Here is a 13,453-nt window from a genome sequence, read left to right on the forward strand (position 1 = left end):
GTGCCGTCGCTCAGCTATGACGTCCAGTGTTGAGAGCCTATCCGGATGGGCTTTGGTGGCCAAGGCGCCTGCCCGAGAGCCGTGAGGTGACGGGCAGTGAGTTGGGCAGCTCGGCAGGGGCTTTCCTCGGCGCGGTCCCCCCGGGGCGGCGGGTGCGTTCGAAAGGGCGCGAGCGGGCCCGGCTGCTTCTGGGGCGTCCTGCCCGAGGCGGGGCTGCGCGGGCCATGGCGCTGCCCGCCCTCCACAGGTGCCTCCAAGTGAGTGCGGCCCCTCGGCCGTGCCGGCCCCGCGGAGTCGCCGCCCGTCCGCCCGGGACACGCCCCAGCTTGGGTGGGGGCGGCCCCGCAGAAGGCCGTTCGGCTCCGGCCCGGCCTGGCGGGGAGCGCTCGGGATCGCCTGGGCATGGCGCATCTCGGCTCACCCTGCTTGGCCTTCGCCTTCAGGGGCGGAACTCGCCCTTGCAGCGCCTTACGGTTGCTGATCTTCCTGCTCTTGACTGAATATCGGTCGATAGCGTCAGTTTTACCTGACAGCCTGTAGGTTAGGGCGCGATAGTTGCGTTTGGTGCATTTTGGGTGGTAGGCGTGGTTGTATGCTGCTGGGGGAGGTTCAGCAAACGTGCATGCAAGAAATTCTGCTGATGTGGCTGTAGTTTAGTCTTTCAGCTTTGGTGACGTTAAAAATAAATACGAGCTTTCTTGCAGACCTGATGTTTAGAAGTATAACTGAAAATCTGTGTGTTTTGTCCCTGTGTGATTTTTTTTTTTTTTGAAATACAAAACCAGTTTGCTTTATCATTCACTAATGAATTATGAAATTACATTAGAGGCCTTTAATATATATGTTAAAGAAGGTGTGTTTTAGTCAATTCTTCATAAAGTTTGAAACCAATTATTTTTCCTGCCATTTTCTTTCTTTTTTTTTTATATAGTTCAAGATAAATGTAGTAAAACATTTGGGGGATAGTTTTAATTTGAAATGTTATCAGCTCAATTAATACTTGATCTGAAAATGTTGCGTGATTTTTCCTTTTTAATTCTCTTCCTTTTCAGCTCGGTGATGAAAATGAACAATTACTCAAGAAGTTGAAAAAAATGCACATAAAAAATAAGGATCTAGAAAAGAATCTGGGTCAGATCCAAGAAAAACTGCATCTGCAGCAGTTAATACATGACTATGTCACAAGCAGAGAGTAAGAATTGTCAAACTCTTCTTTTTATGTCAAAAGAAGTGCAATATTTTAGGACTTGTACCTTGTTATTCTTCAAATAAATTAGGCCTTATCAGTTCTTCATATTTTAAGAGGCTGGCTGTGAATGGGATGGTGGGGATGGAGAATGCTGGAGGCGTATAAAGGAACAAAGAAGGGTTGGGGCAACTTGGACAAAGTTCATGGTTGTAGTGAAAAAACCAGTTTTAATATCAATAATTACCCTGCTTAGCCAACACATGTTCTCTGTCTAACCGTATAGAGTAGTAAGAACAGTAAACAGTAGTAAGATAGTTAAATTGCATCAATACTGTTTAACAAATTTGGAAACTGTGACCTTAGAACATGAAAGACTGTAGTGCTACTGTTTTTAAAGAGTGTCCTGCCAGGATTTAAATTCCTGTTTGCAAAAATTTTCAAGTTTAAATTTTGGTATGTTTATGATCCTGTATGGAAACCTCTATATTGCTAAATCAAATTGAGAAGTAATTTAGCCTTTTTCAGTTGCTTTGTTTGATGCAACTAAAATTGTAAAACCTGGTTTTACCAAGCTGTTGTGTTTGTTTCAATTAAGTGTTCAAGTTCAAACAGAAACCCACTTGTGGCATGAGGGTGGATACGGCAAGGATCTTAATCTAGAGGGTGACAGTGTCAGGTGAGTTCTTGAAAATTGGTTCTTTGTAGAATTAAACATTCTTCTCTGGAGGGTAGAATATTGTTCATGGTTAAGTCAGTTGAGTTTTTAATAACTGTTATGGAAGCTGCTTTCTGCCTTCGAAACAGCGGAAAGGAATTTTCTTTACATTTTAAAAGGAAATGCTAAATCTTTGATTAAACTTGAAACTAGTGCTAAACAAAGAACAAAGTAAGATTCTTTCACTGAGAAAAATTGAATGGCCTAAGGAAGCTCCTTCACGTGTGCATGCACTCATGATCTTTTTTTGTAGATTTTTAACCTAGAATTACGTAATTTCATTTTCTATTTTGTAGGAGCTTTCTTAGCTCATTTTTGTAGGTAAAATTTGTGTGTATATAAAATGGATAGGCTAGTACTGTTTTCAGGATAAGCCACACAAGTGATCCTACTTTTCAGTCTAGTTGATTTTAGAAGTGAGCCACTACTTACTGTAGTTTGCTAGTTAATGCTGGAAATAAGCTCTTGTAAGTGCTTTTTTTAATACAAAAGATAAATTTTTGTTTTAAGAAAATTTATATGGAAATACTTTAGCAACTAGGCGTGCTGCATGAAATGTTGGTCTGCCCTTCTATGACTTAACTTTAAAATAAATAGGCTGCTCCATTCTTTCAAAGGCCACTTTTTGTCTGTTTGCAGAAATGGGCTGTGGATCTCACAAAGACAGAAGCAGTCCCTAATGCTCTGGATTCAAGCACCCTGTTTTTAGTGTTTTTTAGTGTGTTTAGTGTTAGATGGCTGTAGAAGGCCCGTTGCTTTGTTTCTTTCTTTTTTTTTTTTTAAGATGCCTTGGCAGTGTACCACACTCTTTTCGAACCACATAGGAAGGCTGAGTGTCTAGCTCTGGGCTTGAACTGAGTTCCTAATTAGATGCTTATGTTGAAGAAGTCTGAGTTATTCTTTGAATCTAGTGCTGGACCTGCTGTGGATTAGGTTGCACATAGGTAACCTGACAGCTTTTTTTTCTAGCAGCTGTTTGTATGTTATTTTACAAAGCTGTACTAGTATCGCTCATCCTGCTTGTGGTGTGCTGTCATAACGTAGTATGAATTCTGGCTTTTACTCGAACTCCTAATAAAATAGGAAAAATGTCTGTTTGTCAGTTAAATAATGGGCCTGGTATATGTAGACTGAATGCTATGAAATACTGTAGGAGATTAGTGTAGCAGAACTTGATGCAAGATAGTATCAAAGGGAAAACTAATATTCCAAATATGTTTATTTTACATTAATTTTACCTACTCGCCCTCGTCTTCTCATAGAGTTAATTCACTCATATCCTCACACCCACATACTCAGAATCAATGAGATGTGTGTGTCCAAGTGATCTGGCCAAGGTTGCTTGTGTGCAGCACGGAGAGCTGGATCGCTGCCTCATGAGTCCTCGTCATGGGTTCTTGACTGGTGGCAAGAAACTAGTTTCTGGGCAAACTTTTCTATATCCTTTGGGAGTGATCTTTTGCTATTCCTGTTGTGGTAACAGGGAGAGGAATGATATATGTGACATGCTGCCAACTTGTTGCCACCCTCCTGTCGCAGTGTGTAGGTCTTCCATCAATGAGTTACTTGTACTGTGGTTTAATCAGAGTGTGACCATGTGAGCTGGACAAAACCAACAGGGTCCTCAGTCTGGCTGGGTGAAATCTTTGCCGTTGATACAGACCATTCTTCTAACTCTTGCTTTGCATTTTTTTTTTTTCTGGTACTTTCTTCTTCTGTGTTGCTGATCACACTTGATTCACACCCATCTTAAATATTTCTGTAGAGTCTTGTAGTCTCTACAGTACAGCTACAGTCCAAGTGGTCTCTATGGAGTATCTGTAATACTTTTATCATAAAGGATGCATGTTTTGGCTTCCATATTTTGTTGCAATTTATGCATTTCTTCTGTTTTAGACTACTTCAGATGTATAATGACCTACAGAAACGTTACATTAAAGAAATCAAAACAAACCAGGAGCAAAACGAAGCAATTAAAAATCTCACTGTAAGTAGAATTTGTAGGAGATGGTATCAAACAGCCAAACATAAGCTTTTAGGGAGACTGAAAAGTAACTCTTAGATTTGTAAAATGAGACCATGTTTTTCTTTTTATACTCAAATTTTTGTTTCCCTTGCCATTGAGATGATGGAAAGTAGTCTTTACTTCCCTTTGAAAATATCTGTAGCTGAAAGCTGTCTCCCCTTTCCTTGCTTTTTTCTGTAGTCACCTACCTCCCCCCCTAACTATATATACATCTTCCGGCCTCTTTTGCAGCAGCCCTGATATTTTTCTATATGTGTCCTGAGGTGATTTATTTCAGAAATTCAGCAGTATACTAACCAGATGAAGACAAATAGTCTGGTGGCAAAATCTGTTGACTTGCTGTGCAAAGAGACTAGGGTCATAACTGGAGCAAAAGTAGAGTCACGTGGCCAGGAGTGGTTCTAGAAGCTTCAAGTGGGTGTTGCCTCTTCAGGCATTGATCAAGCATTACAGCTAACTGGTCTAATGAATTTCCTCCTAGGAGTTTGGAACATGTGCTTCGTTTCTTTGTAAACTAATATTAATTATGATTTGGATTATATGTACTTTTTCTTAAAAGTTGGCAATTGCTGCCATGAGAGTACGCTTTATTGTGTGGAAAGGTTTAGCATCTTTGTGTATGTGCATTTATACTGTCTTGCGAGCGTGTGCTCAGCAACAGATTTTTTAAAAACACTTTTGATCTATGCAAAACTTCACCTGCTGTTTTTTTTCTCCTTTCAGACACTTGGGATGAATGTAGTTTTAAGTCAGCAATTGAAAGCTGTAGGTTTGCATTCAGGATATGTTTCCAGTGGTATTCAGTTGAACTGTGTTTGTTCTATGCATTTTTAAAAAAATGTAGTTTCTTGACAGATTAAAATTCATGAGCTAGAGCATAATCTTCGAGAACAGAGGCAAAGAATTGAGCAATTAGAACGTAAAAAGGTTTCTTGGAAAACTAGTGCTGTTTCTGGAAGAAGTCGAACCCCAGAGGGAGAAGTAACGTCTCGTAGGGACGTATCTAAAAAGAAGGAATCCTGTTGCAGTGAATATTTAGGTAATGGTGCATTAATTCTTATAATGTTTCTTCCAGTGTGCCTATTACAGAGGATGCGTTTCATTTCTGATCCAAAGGCACACTCCAGTTTATTTCTTCTACTTCAACCAGCAGTATCTGAAATGTTTTTAATTTTTAAAAACATTTTATGCGAAAATGGTGTCTTGTAATCCATGTCCTATCTGCAGATCCAGCCCTGCATTTGTTTGTGATAAAAATAAGTGTTTGCTGCTTTTCTCTTTTTCTGAAGTTGGTATGTCAGTGTAATTGTGGGTGGGAGCGCATGGCTGTATTTAGTACTGTTTATTATTTATTCCAGTAAGCTGTATCTATGCAGATCTGTTCGTGATAATGTTTGCTGCTCCATTCTTTGGTTTTCAGACACTGATGTACAAAATAACCTGGTTTTAGCCTTAAAATGTGGGACAAACCCAGACAATACTGATTTGAGCATGTTATTCCTCATATAAGTAAATCTACAAGTTAAGGTGCAATCCTGTTCCACTTCAAAGCATAAAAAAGAGACTAAGGAGGTCATATAATGTAGGCATGATTTTCAGGAAATGTGCTGCAGCAAGGATTGATTTGACCCTCTTATAAGTCAGGAAAAGGTAATCAAGGTATCAGATGTATGTTTGGTGGATTTTTAAAGTAAAATAATCCCACATTCTGAGAATCTGGCAGATTCAGATTATCCAATGGACAGATCCTGTTCTCTTTCATAGTACCTGGGGATGTGCTGGGCTGATTCTTAAGAATAAATCACTTTATGTGAAAGATACGTAAGAAAACTGAACCATAATTTTCCAATATCACAAAACGTAGGCTGCTCTTCAGCTCTAATATGATTCATATGAGGGGGAGGTTGACTGTAATGGTTGAAGTCTATATTTTTTTATTTGAATATAGAGCTATTGTTGAAGGAGATTAAAAAGCTGAAGAAAGAAAATGAAAAGTTGTCTACAGAAAGGAGAGCACTAAAAAATGAATTAGCTGGATTAGACAAGGTAATGTATTTTAGGACAAGTTTAAAAATAGGTGTTTTTTGAAAAACTTTTCTGTCTGTACTGAAACTTATCTTTAGGCTGCACATATTCTGTTATCAAGCAAAATACATAAAAAAATCAATTTATAGCATTCTCAGAAAGAAATGGAAATGAATGACTCCTTGAAACGTTAATGTCCTACAATACTGCTTGGCTAAGGGAGAGGAATAATACAACTTTTATTTTTATTTTTTTGGTTTAAACAGCTGGGTTTTCTTGGGTTTTGTTTTTTTTTTTTCTTTAATGTTTGGACAATTTGGTTTCCTTCATGAGAGGTTATTTGTTTGTTCGCTATGACATTGAAATAGTAACTGCTGGTAACAGTCTTAATTCCTTCCAACAGACATCTGCAGAAATAATAAAAAATTATTTTTGAATTATCACTTCTATTGCTTCATGATGTCAGTGAGAGGGAAACTATTTTCTCTTTAACTTAAACATATCGAAGTTATGCCTCTGACAGAGCTCTAAACTTTGGGAAATCAGAGGAGAGGGATTTGAAGGTTTCATGACAGATTGTCCATACGGGTGTGGAAGAATAAAGTGTGAAAAATTGGTAATTCTTGAAATTATGTGAAAAGATGAAGAGACCTCACCCTTAGCTATAGAGGACTCTATGTAATGTACTGACCTAAGATGTTGTTTTCAGCATCAAACTTGTTTAAATTGGTTTTTGCTTATTCAAGTCTTATGTTGGATTTTTTTTTAAGAATCTTTTTTTTTTTTTTTATCTTGCAATCTCCTCTCACAAGCTAAATAATATTATGCTAGCTTTCATTACAGGGCTAACAGTAATACATAGTGATAGTTCATTAGATGTGAAACTTGTAGAACATTGAGCCAGAGTGATTTCTAGATCCCCATGCTTGGGAAGTGGGGACAACTGTTGCTGAAAGTTTCATCTTTCAGAAGAGAAATATGTAAATCTGAGGTTATGGCTTTTTATCAGTGACTTTTAAAACTTTTAAATGATTTTTTAAAAAAAAGTCATTGTATGTTATTGAAGGTGTATGTAGCTGTTCATTTAAAAAAAAAAAGAATAGGCAAGAGATATTGTCAAATATAGATGGATGTAAGTACAGTGTTACTCTGGTACACAGGACTTTCCAGGATTGGTGAAATTAAGTCTTGGGTGTTTACATGCTGCACACTGTCCTTGTATTTCACAACTACTTCTGACTTCACTTACAAAGGATCAGAATTGCTCAATAGGACCTGAGTTGCAAGAGCTGAACAAAACATTTAAGCTATGGACTGTAGATGTTTTTAATAAATGAAGTTTATTTCTGCAAAGCTGAATTTATCTCCTAGTTGAGTCAGGTATATCTAGAACTACTTGTTAAGTTATGCATTCAGGGATAATATAATTATGAAAGGATCAATAGGAGAAAGTGAAACCACATGACATTAAGTTCAACAGGACTTGGTTTTTATGGTGTTCTTATTGGACTGTCTCTTTATGTTCTGTGTAGCCTTACATATTGCTCTTTTTCATTCCCTCCTTTGTTGTAAATTGCTTTTATCTGAGCCAGTTGAACCTGTTGGATAGCGTTACCTGTATTAGGCTCTGTCAAGTTTAATGCATCATAAATCCTGTGCTTTTGAATATGAAAATCAAACTTTTTAACATAGTATAGTCATAAATAATGGGTCTTGGTCTAAAATAGGACAGTCATTAACAAAATGTAGTTGTACTTAAAGTTCTAGATGGATACTTGCAGTTTACAAAGCAGTTAAGGTGTAAAAATATTTTGTATCTTTCTAGGTCTGAACATGGTATCTGTTGTTCCATCTTAAACTCTTTAGTATCGTCTCCTTCAAATGCTGACATCCTCCTCCTTATTTACTCTCCTTACCTCTCTTCTTGCTTCTTGTCCGTTTCTTATAATCTTGCAACTTTCAGATCCTCAGAGTTAGTGCTGTGTTATCTCCTACTGGCTGTCTTCACAGATAGCTATATTTTTGCACAGACGAGTTGGGCATTATTTATTCCCTTGTTTTGGACTGTTATTTTGTAGCTTTCTCATAAATCATCATTTTTTCCTTCTCTTAATTCATCTTTCCTATTAGTCTGTGTTTCAGGCTCTGACATAACTTGAATTCTGCTTACGTTGCGTGTTCAGGGCAAAGTTTAAACTATTACATAAGGTTATAGCTGATCGGTATCTTGCTGTAGCTGTGTTTGCATAACTCAGCCATATATTAATAAAAATACAGAAAATGTCTTTGAACTTGAGAACAACTGAAATGCTGACTAGCTCGTATTGAGCATGTCTTTGAAAGAAACTTGAATGTATTTTTGGGTTTTTCTAGGATTTTTTTGAAGAGATAGAAGATCTAAAGCATGCTGTACAGGAATCTGTGAAACTGAACAATGAGTATGAAAAGTGCTTGAAACAAATAAGTGTGATATATGGACTTCCTTTTACAGCACATTTGTAACTACTGATTAGTTTAATGGCAAGTAGATTTTCCACTTTTTTTTTTGTTCTTACTGTAACATTTAAACCTACTATGGCTTATGTAGTACCACGTTTTGATAATATGGATTCAATAATATGATCTCAGTGTGACTGGCTGCTCTGAAATGGTTTTGTATTTTGTGCCTTTGATTTTTGTTTATGTGTTTTTTAAATAAACTGTGGTCTGTATAACTTCAACTAAGTTTCAAGACCTCTTTCACACTTGTAAAATACATTCATTGCAGGCGTGGTTGTGGGTGTTTATGGGAATATCATAAAATCTTTGTATTTTAATTTGAAGAATTTCCCAATTTATCCTTTTCTGTGATCTATATAAAATCAAAGTAGATGTGTAGATTTGCCAGTCTTTATGAATTTCAGCCCTAAGGATGTGCCAATGCAGACAGAAATTAATTCTGTCATTAAATTATTACAAAGGGATTTCTTAAAAGAAAAATGCTAAATCTCTGCTTGGAGTTATTCTTTAATCACAATAATAAGTTAAAATTTGTGGATGAAGGCAGTATTTAGGGTTTAGAGTTGGAAAGAGTGTGTTCAGAAAAATGAATCAGAGAGTTGTCTTGCAGTATCAAGACAAGAATTAATCAGAAGCTCTTATTTGAATGAAAAGTGAGGTATTTGAAGAGCTGTGGTGTTTGAAGTGCTGGAAGGAAACTGGAGTGCAGAGTCACAGTTCACAAGGTTGAAATGTCACGTTGCTTCAGGCAGAGTGAGCTTGGAATGATAAGAGGCAACTTCCAGTTGTAATTGTACCTTGCAGAAGGGAAACCTGGTGAGATTTGAACCTGAACTTGTTTGTAACTACACTTCACAAAAGCTGAACATCGTTACATTATAGAACTATATTTGTGTGAAAGTTGTAGGTGCGTACCTTTGTGACATTGCGATGGGAGAATTGAATGAAAACTGTATCGTGAGGTTAGAAATACTAAGCTTGCTTCTAACCTAATACAGCTTCTTTAGCTTCCTAAAAATACTTGCATACTCGTTAGGGATGGGACTAAGACTAGGATTAGGACTCTTGTATCACGCTTTGTTTGTTAGGACAGTTTTATCTAGTTGTAAATTAATAAATAAGTTGTCCTCAAAGCATATGAGTTGTTCAGAGTTATTCATTAAGAGAGAGGGTAGAGCTCCAGAACTACTTGCTTCCTGGTCTGGCTATAGACCAGTGGATTGGTTTCCCTTGTTTTGTTCTTGTTTCGCTTGTAAATTGAAGCTAGATAATGTTCTGAACAGAGATGGAAGAGGGAAGGAGAAGAGTGATGCAAGTCTGCGTTGCCAGTAAACTTGATGGATGATAATCGTATGGTGGAGGTATTTTAAGTGCAAAAATAGGTCTAATATTTGTTAGTAAGCAAAATAAACATGAATGCTGGAGAAAGAAAGCATCAGAATTTATTTTTTGAGTGCTGGTCACTTGAGCACTTTTTTCCCCAGTTTTGTGGTGTAAAGTTATACTTCTAGCATGTTTAAAGGAATCGGTAATTGTCCTCATCCATGGTTGTGCAGAATGGTTCTGCACAACATGTAGATGAGAAAAAGTTCAAGGTTATTTCTCCCCTGCCTAAAGAATGTATACATATACATTGACTGAATACAAAATTGTTGTGACTAGCACAGCAGAATTTACATCTACCAGAGACTGAAGATTAGAGTTTTCCATTATAGAGTATGTTCTCTGCCCAAACAGTTGACGATAATTAACATGGTGAAAATAGTGATCTCGCCTTCATGATGAGCTCTTAAAACTTTTAAAAATTAGTTATGTACCAGGCCACTCCCATCTATTTACAACAAGAAACAGTGAGAAATCTTTCAGTCTTTTCTCATAACTGAGATCGTCACGCTCTAGTAAGAAACCGGATTCTGGTCTAATCTTAATAATCAGCCGTGCCAGGAGGAGTAGCAGCAACGTGTCATACAGCGAGATGCTGAACCACAGCTCCATCTTGCAGCGCGCGTGGAGTCTGACAGCGTTGTTTGTGACCTCGCCTCCCCCTGTGAGAGGATGTGGCTGTCCGCTCCGTGGGTGCCCGTATGTGAGGTGCAGATTACTACTGCATGTGCCCGCTTTCCGGTTAAACTGCTTTTGTGTCGGTACGCGGAGATGTGCAGCCACAGTTCAGCTGGGGTGTGAGCAGCCGTGGGCTGGCAGGTGGCAGAGGGAGGCGGGCAGGGATTTCCCTCAGCCTCTAGTAGGCGTTGTCTTTCAGCTCATACTGCATCGCTGACTTTCTGTGATTTGTGTTTGTTTTGTTTTTTTTCCCCCCTTTCCTCTTCTCTTTTTACTTTCACTCTCTGGAAAGCTGGAAATGTAGGGTGCAGGTGGGAGACCACTGGCGTCTTCCACATCTGCAGCACAACTCCCAAAATAGTGACAGCAGCAGAAACTCCGGGACAGGGAGCATGTGTAGGAATGGCCGACTCTGTGGTTTTGATTGTGTCTATTGCCACTTGTGACTTTTGAACATGGCAATTTTGCCTTGAAGATATTTTTCTTTTCTACTATTTGCAGGTGGTTTGTTTTTTTTTTTTTTCATTTTATGGGATCATTTTACTTCTGAAGATCTGATTTTTTTTGTTGTTGTTTTTCTCACTGATCTGTAGAACTGGCTTTTTGCTGCAGCTCTGTAGCTGTTTGGACAGCTTCCAAAGAAATGTGATGTGTCAAAAATAATGTAATGAAAAGCTTCTAGAGAATGTATAGATATTGATAACAAAATGACTGGTTTTATTTGTTTTAAGCTTTGTGTAGGTTGTGAGTAAGAAGAGTCATAGGGTTTTTTGGTTTTATAGTATTTTTTTTGATATGCCTAATGCAAGTTAAAGAAATGACTTGGCATTTTCTGTTCAAATTAGTACTATTTTTGTTGGAAGAGGAGACTATCTAGGACTACCAAAGTCTACTTCAAAATTCTGGGGTAGGTGTAGTTTGTGCAGGATAAGGCCATGTGAATTTGTGTGTTGAGTTAAGAATTTACTTGTATTTTGTCCTTGTTGCTGTGTCTCTTGAACAGACATTTCTGCTTTGATCTTGCCTTGTTGTGAGATGTACAAACAAGATTTTGTTGATTTTTATTGCTAGTTGAAGTGCAGATGAGATTAATATTAGACAAGTTAATCAGCCTTTATGTGTAGTTTGTCCATATTGTGGAAATGTGGTGTCTGACCAGTGGCCTTCTCCTGCTAAACTAAGTTTAGATAGATCTGAATTGCATGCAATTAAGTATTAGTCATGCTAATGTTAAATAATGCATATTAGAAATGTTACATGATGCAGACAAATGGTTCTTTGTCTTGAATAAGTACTTTGTAGTGGTGATATGGGAAGCTCGTGTTTGAAAATAAGTGGCTATTATCAAATAGAGGTTTTGGCTGGAAAAATAAGATGGTAATCACATGTCAGGTCTCGATTTCCATGAGACATCAATTAAATGGGCTAGAGCATAGGGCAGTAAAGCAATTTAAATTTTGTTCTGTGTTCTGAATGTAACTGAGACCGGAATTTTAGAAACGATCCACTAATTTTACGTGATTCTGTAATTTTGTCCTAGTGTTCCTAATATTTAGGGTCTAAATATTCAGGAGTATTCACGGTTCTAATCAGATTTAGGCAATTCAAATGAACATTGGCTGCTAATCACTGAGTATGTGTTCAGTAATTGCTAACATCCTGGACGTTAGTCCTAGGTTAGAATTTTTCTATTGCAGAAAGCAAAATTGTGATCCTGTTCTTGGGTGGGGGACAAGACTTTTCTTTGTGGATTTCTCTACAAGTTTGTTCATGAGCCTGTGAAGTAACATCTTCATAGCTCTGTCCTGGTTAATCCTTTCTTCGATCCTGATCCTTCTGACCATGCTAGGAGGTTTACCTTTAAAAAGTGCATCTTTCAGACATGCAGTACTCTTCAGGCTGAAACCGTGAGAGGTTGCGGGTGGAACCTGAGTGATTTCACTTGAAAGCAGGGGCTAGTATCTCTGTCCTCTCAGGTGACATACTTGTTTCTTGTGGGCACTTACACTGGAGAAGTGTTTCTGCCAAGGACCGTAGAAGAAACAGAACTGTGAAAGTATGGATATTTCCTCCTCACACCAGGAATAACGAGTTCCTTTTAGAAGGAAACTAAAAACAAGTGAAACAATCAATGAGCCGTGTTACAATTGTGGCTTATCAGAGGGAAGACATTTGTTTTGGATTAGCCTTTAAAATAGAAGAAGATAATATTGTACTTTCAAAAGGAGCAAGTTCCCTGTTTGGGTTACAAACTATCCAAGGTGGAAGAAATCAGGAACTACAGTAAGCTTAACCAATTTAGGCTTATTTTCTCACATTTCTCTTCAGCTGTGGTGCAGTTTCTGTTTCCAAGGCTTAGATGTTTCTTATTTACCCCTTGTTAAGCATGAAGCCGTGTTAGTTAACTAGTTGTGTATCTATGCCAGTGTTCCTGGAAAGCTCCAGTAAACTTGTTCTGGGATAGTAAATTGCTTTTTGTTCTTGGAAATTATTACAATGAACCACATTAGAGGTGGTAATTGCATTGATTTAGTGTAGTCATGTTATGTGACTTGTGCCAGAGAGTGGTTGCGTGTGGCATTGCAACGGCCAGGATGATAGGGATCCTAATGGATTTTTTTTTTTTTTTTTTTTGGCTGCTGTTGAAGCTAAGCTCTGTCTTTACCTACCTTTGACCTCTACTCACAGTGTTTTCACTGTGTAGTTTTAAAAAAAGCATCATGTGCCAAGATCCTGGCTGGCTTTAAACAAGTTGCCTTGGTCTTGGTAGCAGAGAGTGCAGTTCTGTGCTCAGCGGTGTGGCTGTCTGCGTACCTGAAGGAGACGACCGACCTTGCTTTTTAGGTCGATTACATATTTCCAAATCTTTCAGGGTGACAAGAAGCTAACGCTGTAAGCCTTACATGGTAGCTTTTCACAGGGAATGCTGGCTTAATGG

General features: G+C 38.1%; 1 protein-coding gene across 3 annotated transcripts; it reads left to right on the top strand.

The window, feature by feature from the left end:
• The first annotated feature begins 224 nt into the window (after nucleotides 1-224).
• LOC147529004 (uncharacterized) lies at nucleotides 225-8,675 on the top strand. Of its 3 annotated transcripts, XM_086608557.1 has the most exons (8): nucleotides 225-257; nucleotides 1,053-1,192; nucleotides 1,785-1,865; nucleotides 3,801-3,891; nucleotides 4,237-4,305; nucleotides 4,786-4,969; nucleotides 5,879-5,976; nucleotides 8,329-8,675. In XM_086608557.1, exons 1-8 carry the CDS (start codon nucleotides 225-227, stop codon nucleotides 8,455-8,457), a joined length of 825 nt encoding a protein of 274 aa, XP_086464683.1. In that variant the 3' UTR covers nucleotides 8,458-8,675. The 3 variants fall into 3 exon arrangements, with proteins under 3 accessions (XP_086464683.1, XP_086464684.1, XP_086464685.1); XM_086608558.1 differs by lacking the exon at nucleotides 4,237-4,305; XM_086608559.1 differs by lacking the exons at nucleotides 225-257; nucleotides 4,237-4,305 and adding an exon at nucleotides 392-536.
• The last annotated feature ends 4,778 nt before the right edge of the window (nucleotides 8,676-13,453 follow it).

The sequence above is a fragment of the Tauraco erythrolophus genome, chromosome 3, assembly GCF_009769465.1.
Source record: "Tauraco erythrolophus isolate bTauEry1 chromosome 3, bTauEry1.pri, whole genome shotgun sequence".
Lineage (NCBI taxonomy): Eukaryota > Metazoa > Chordata > Aves > Musophagiformes > Musophagidae > Tauraco > Tauraco erythrolophus.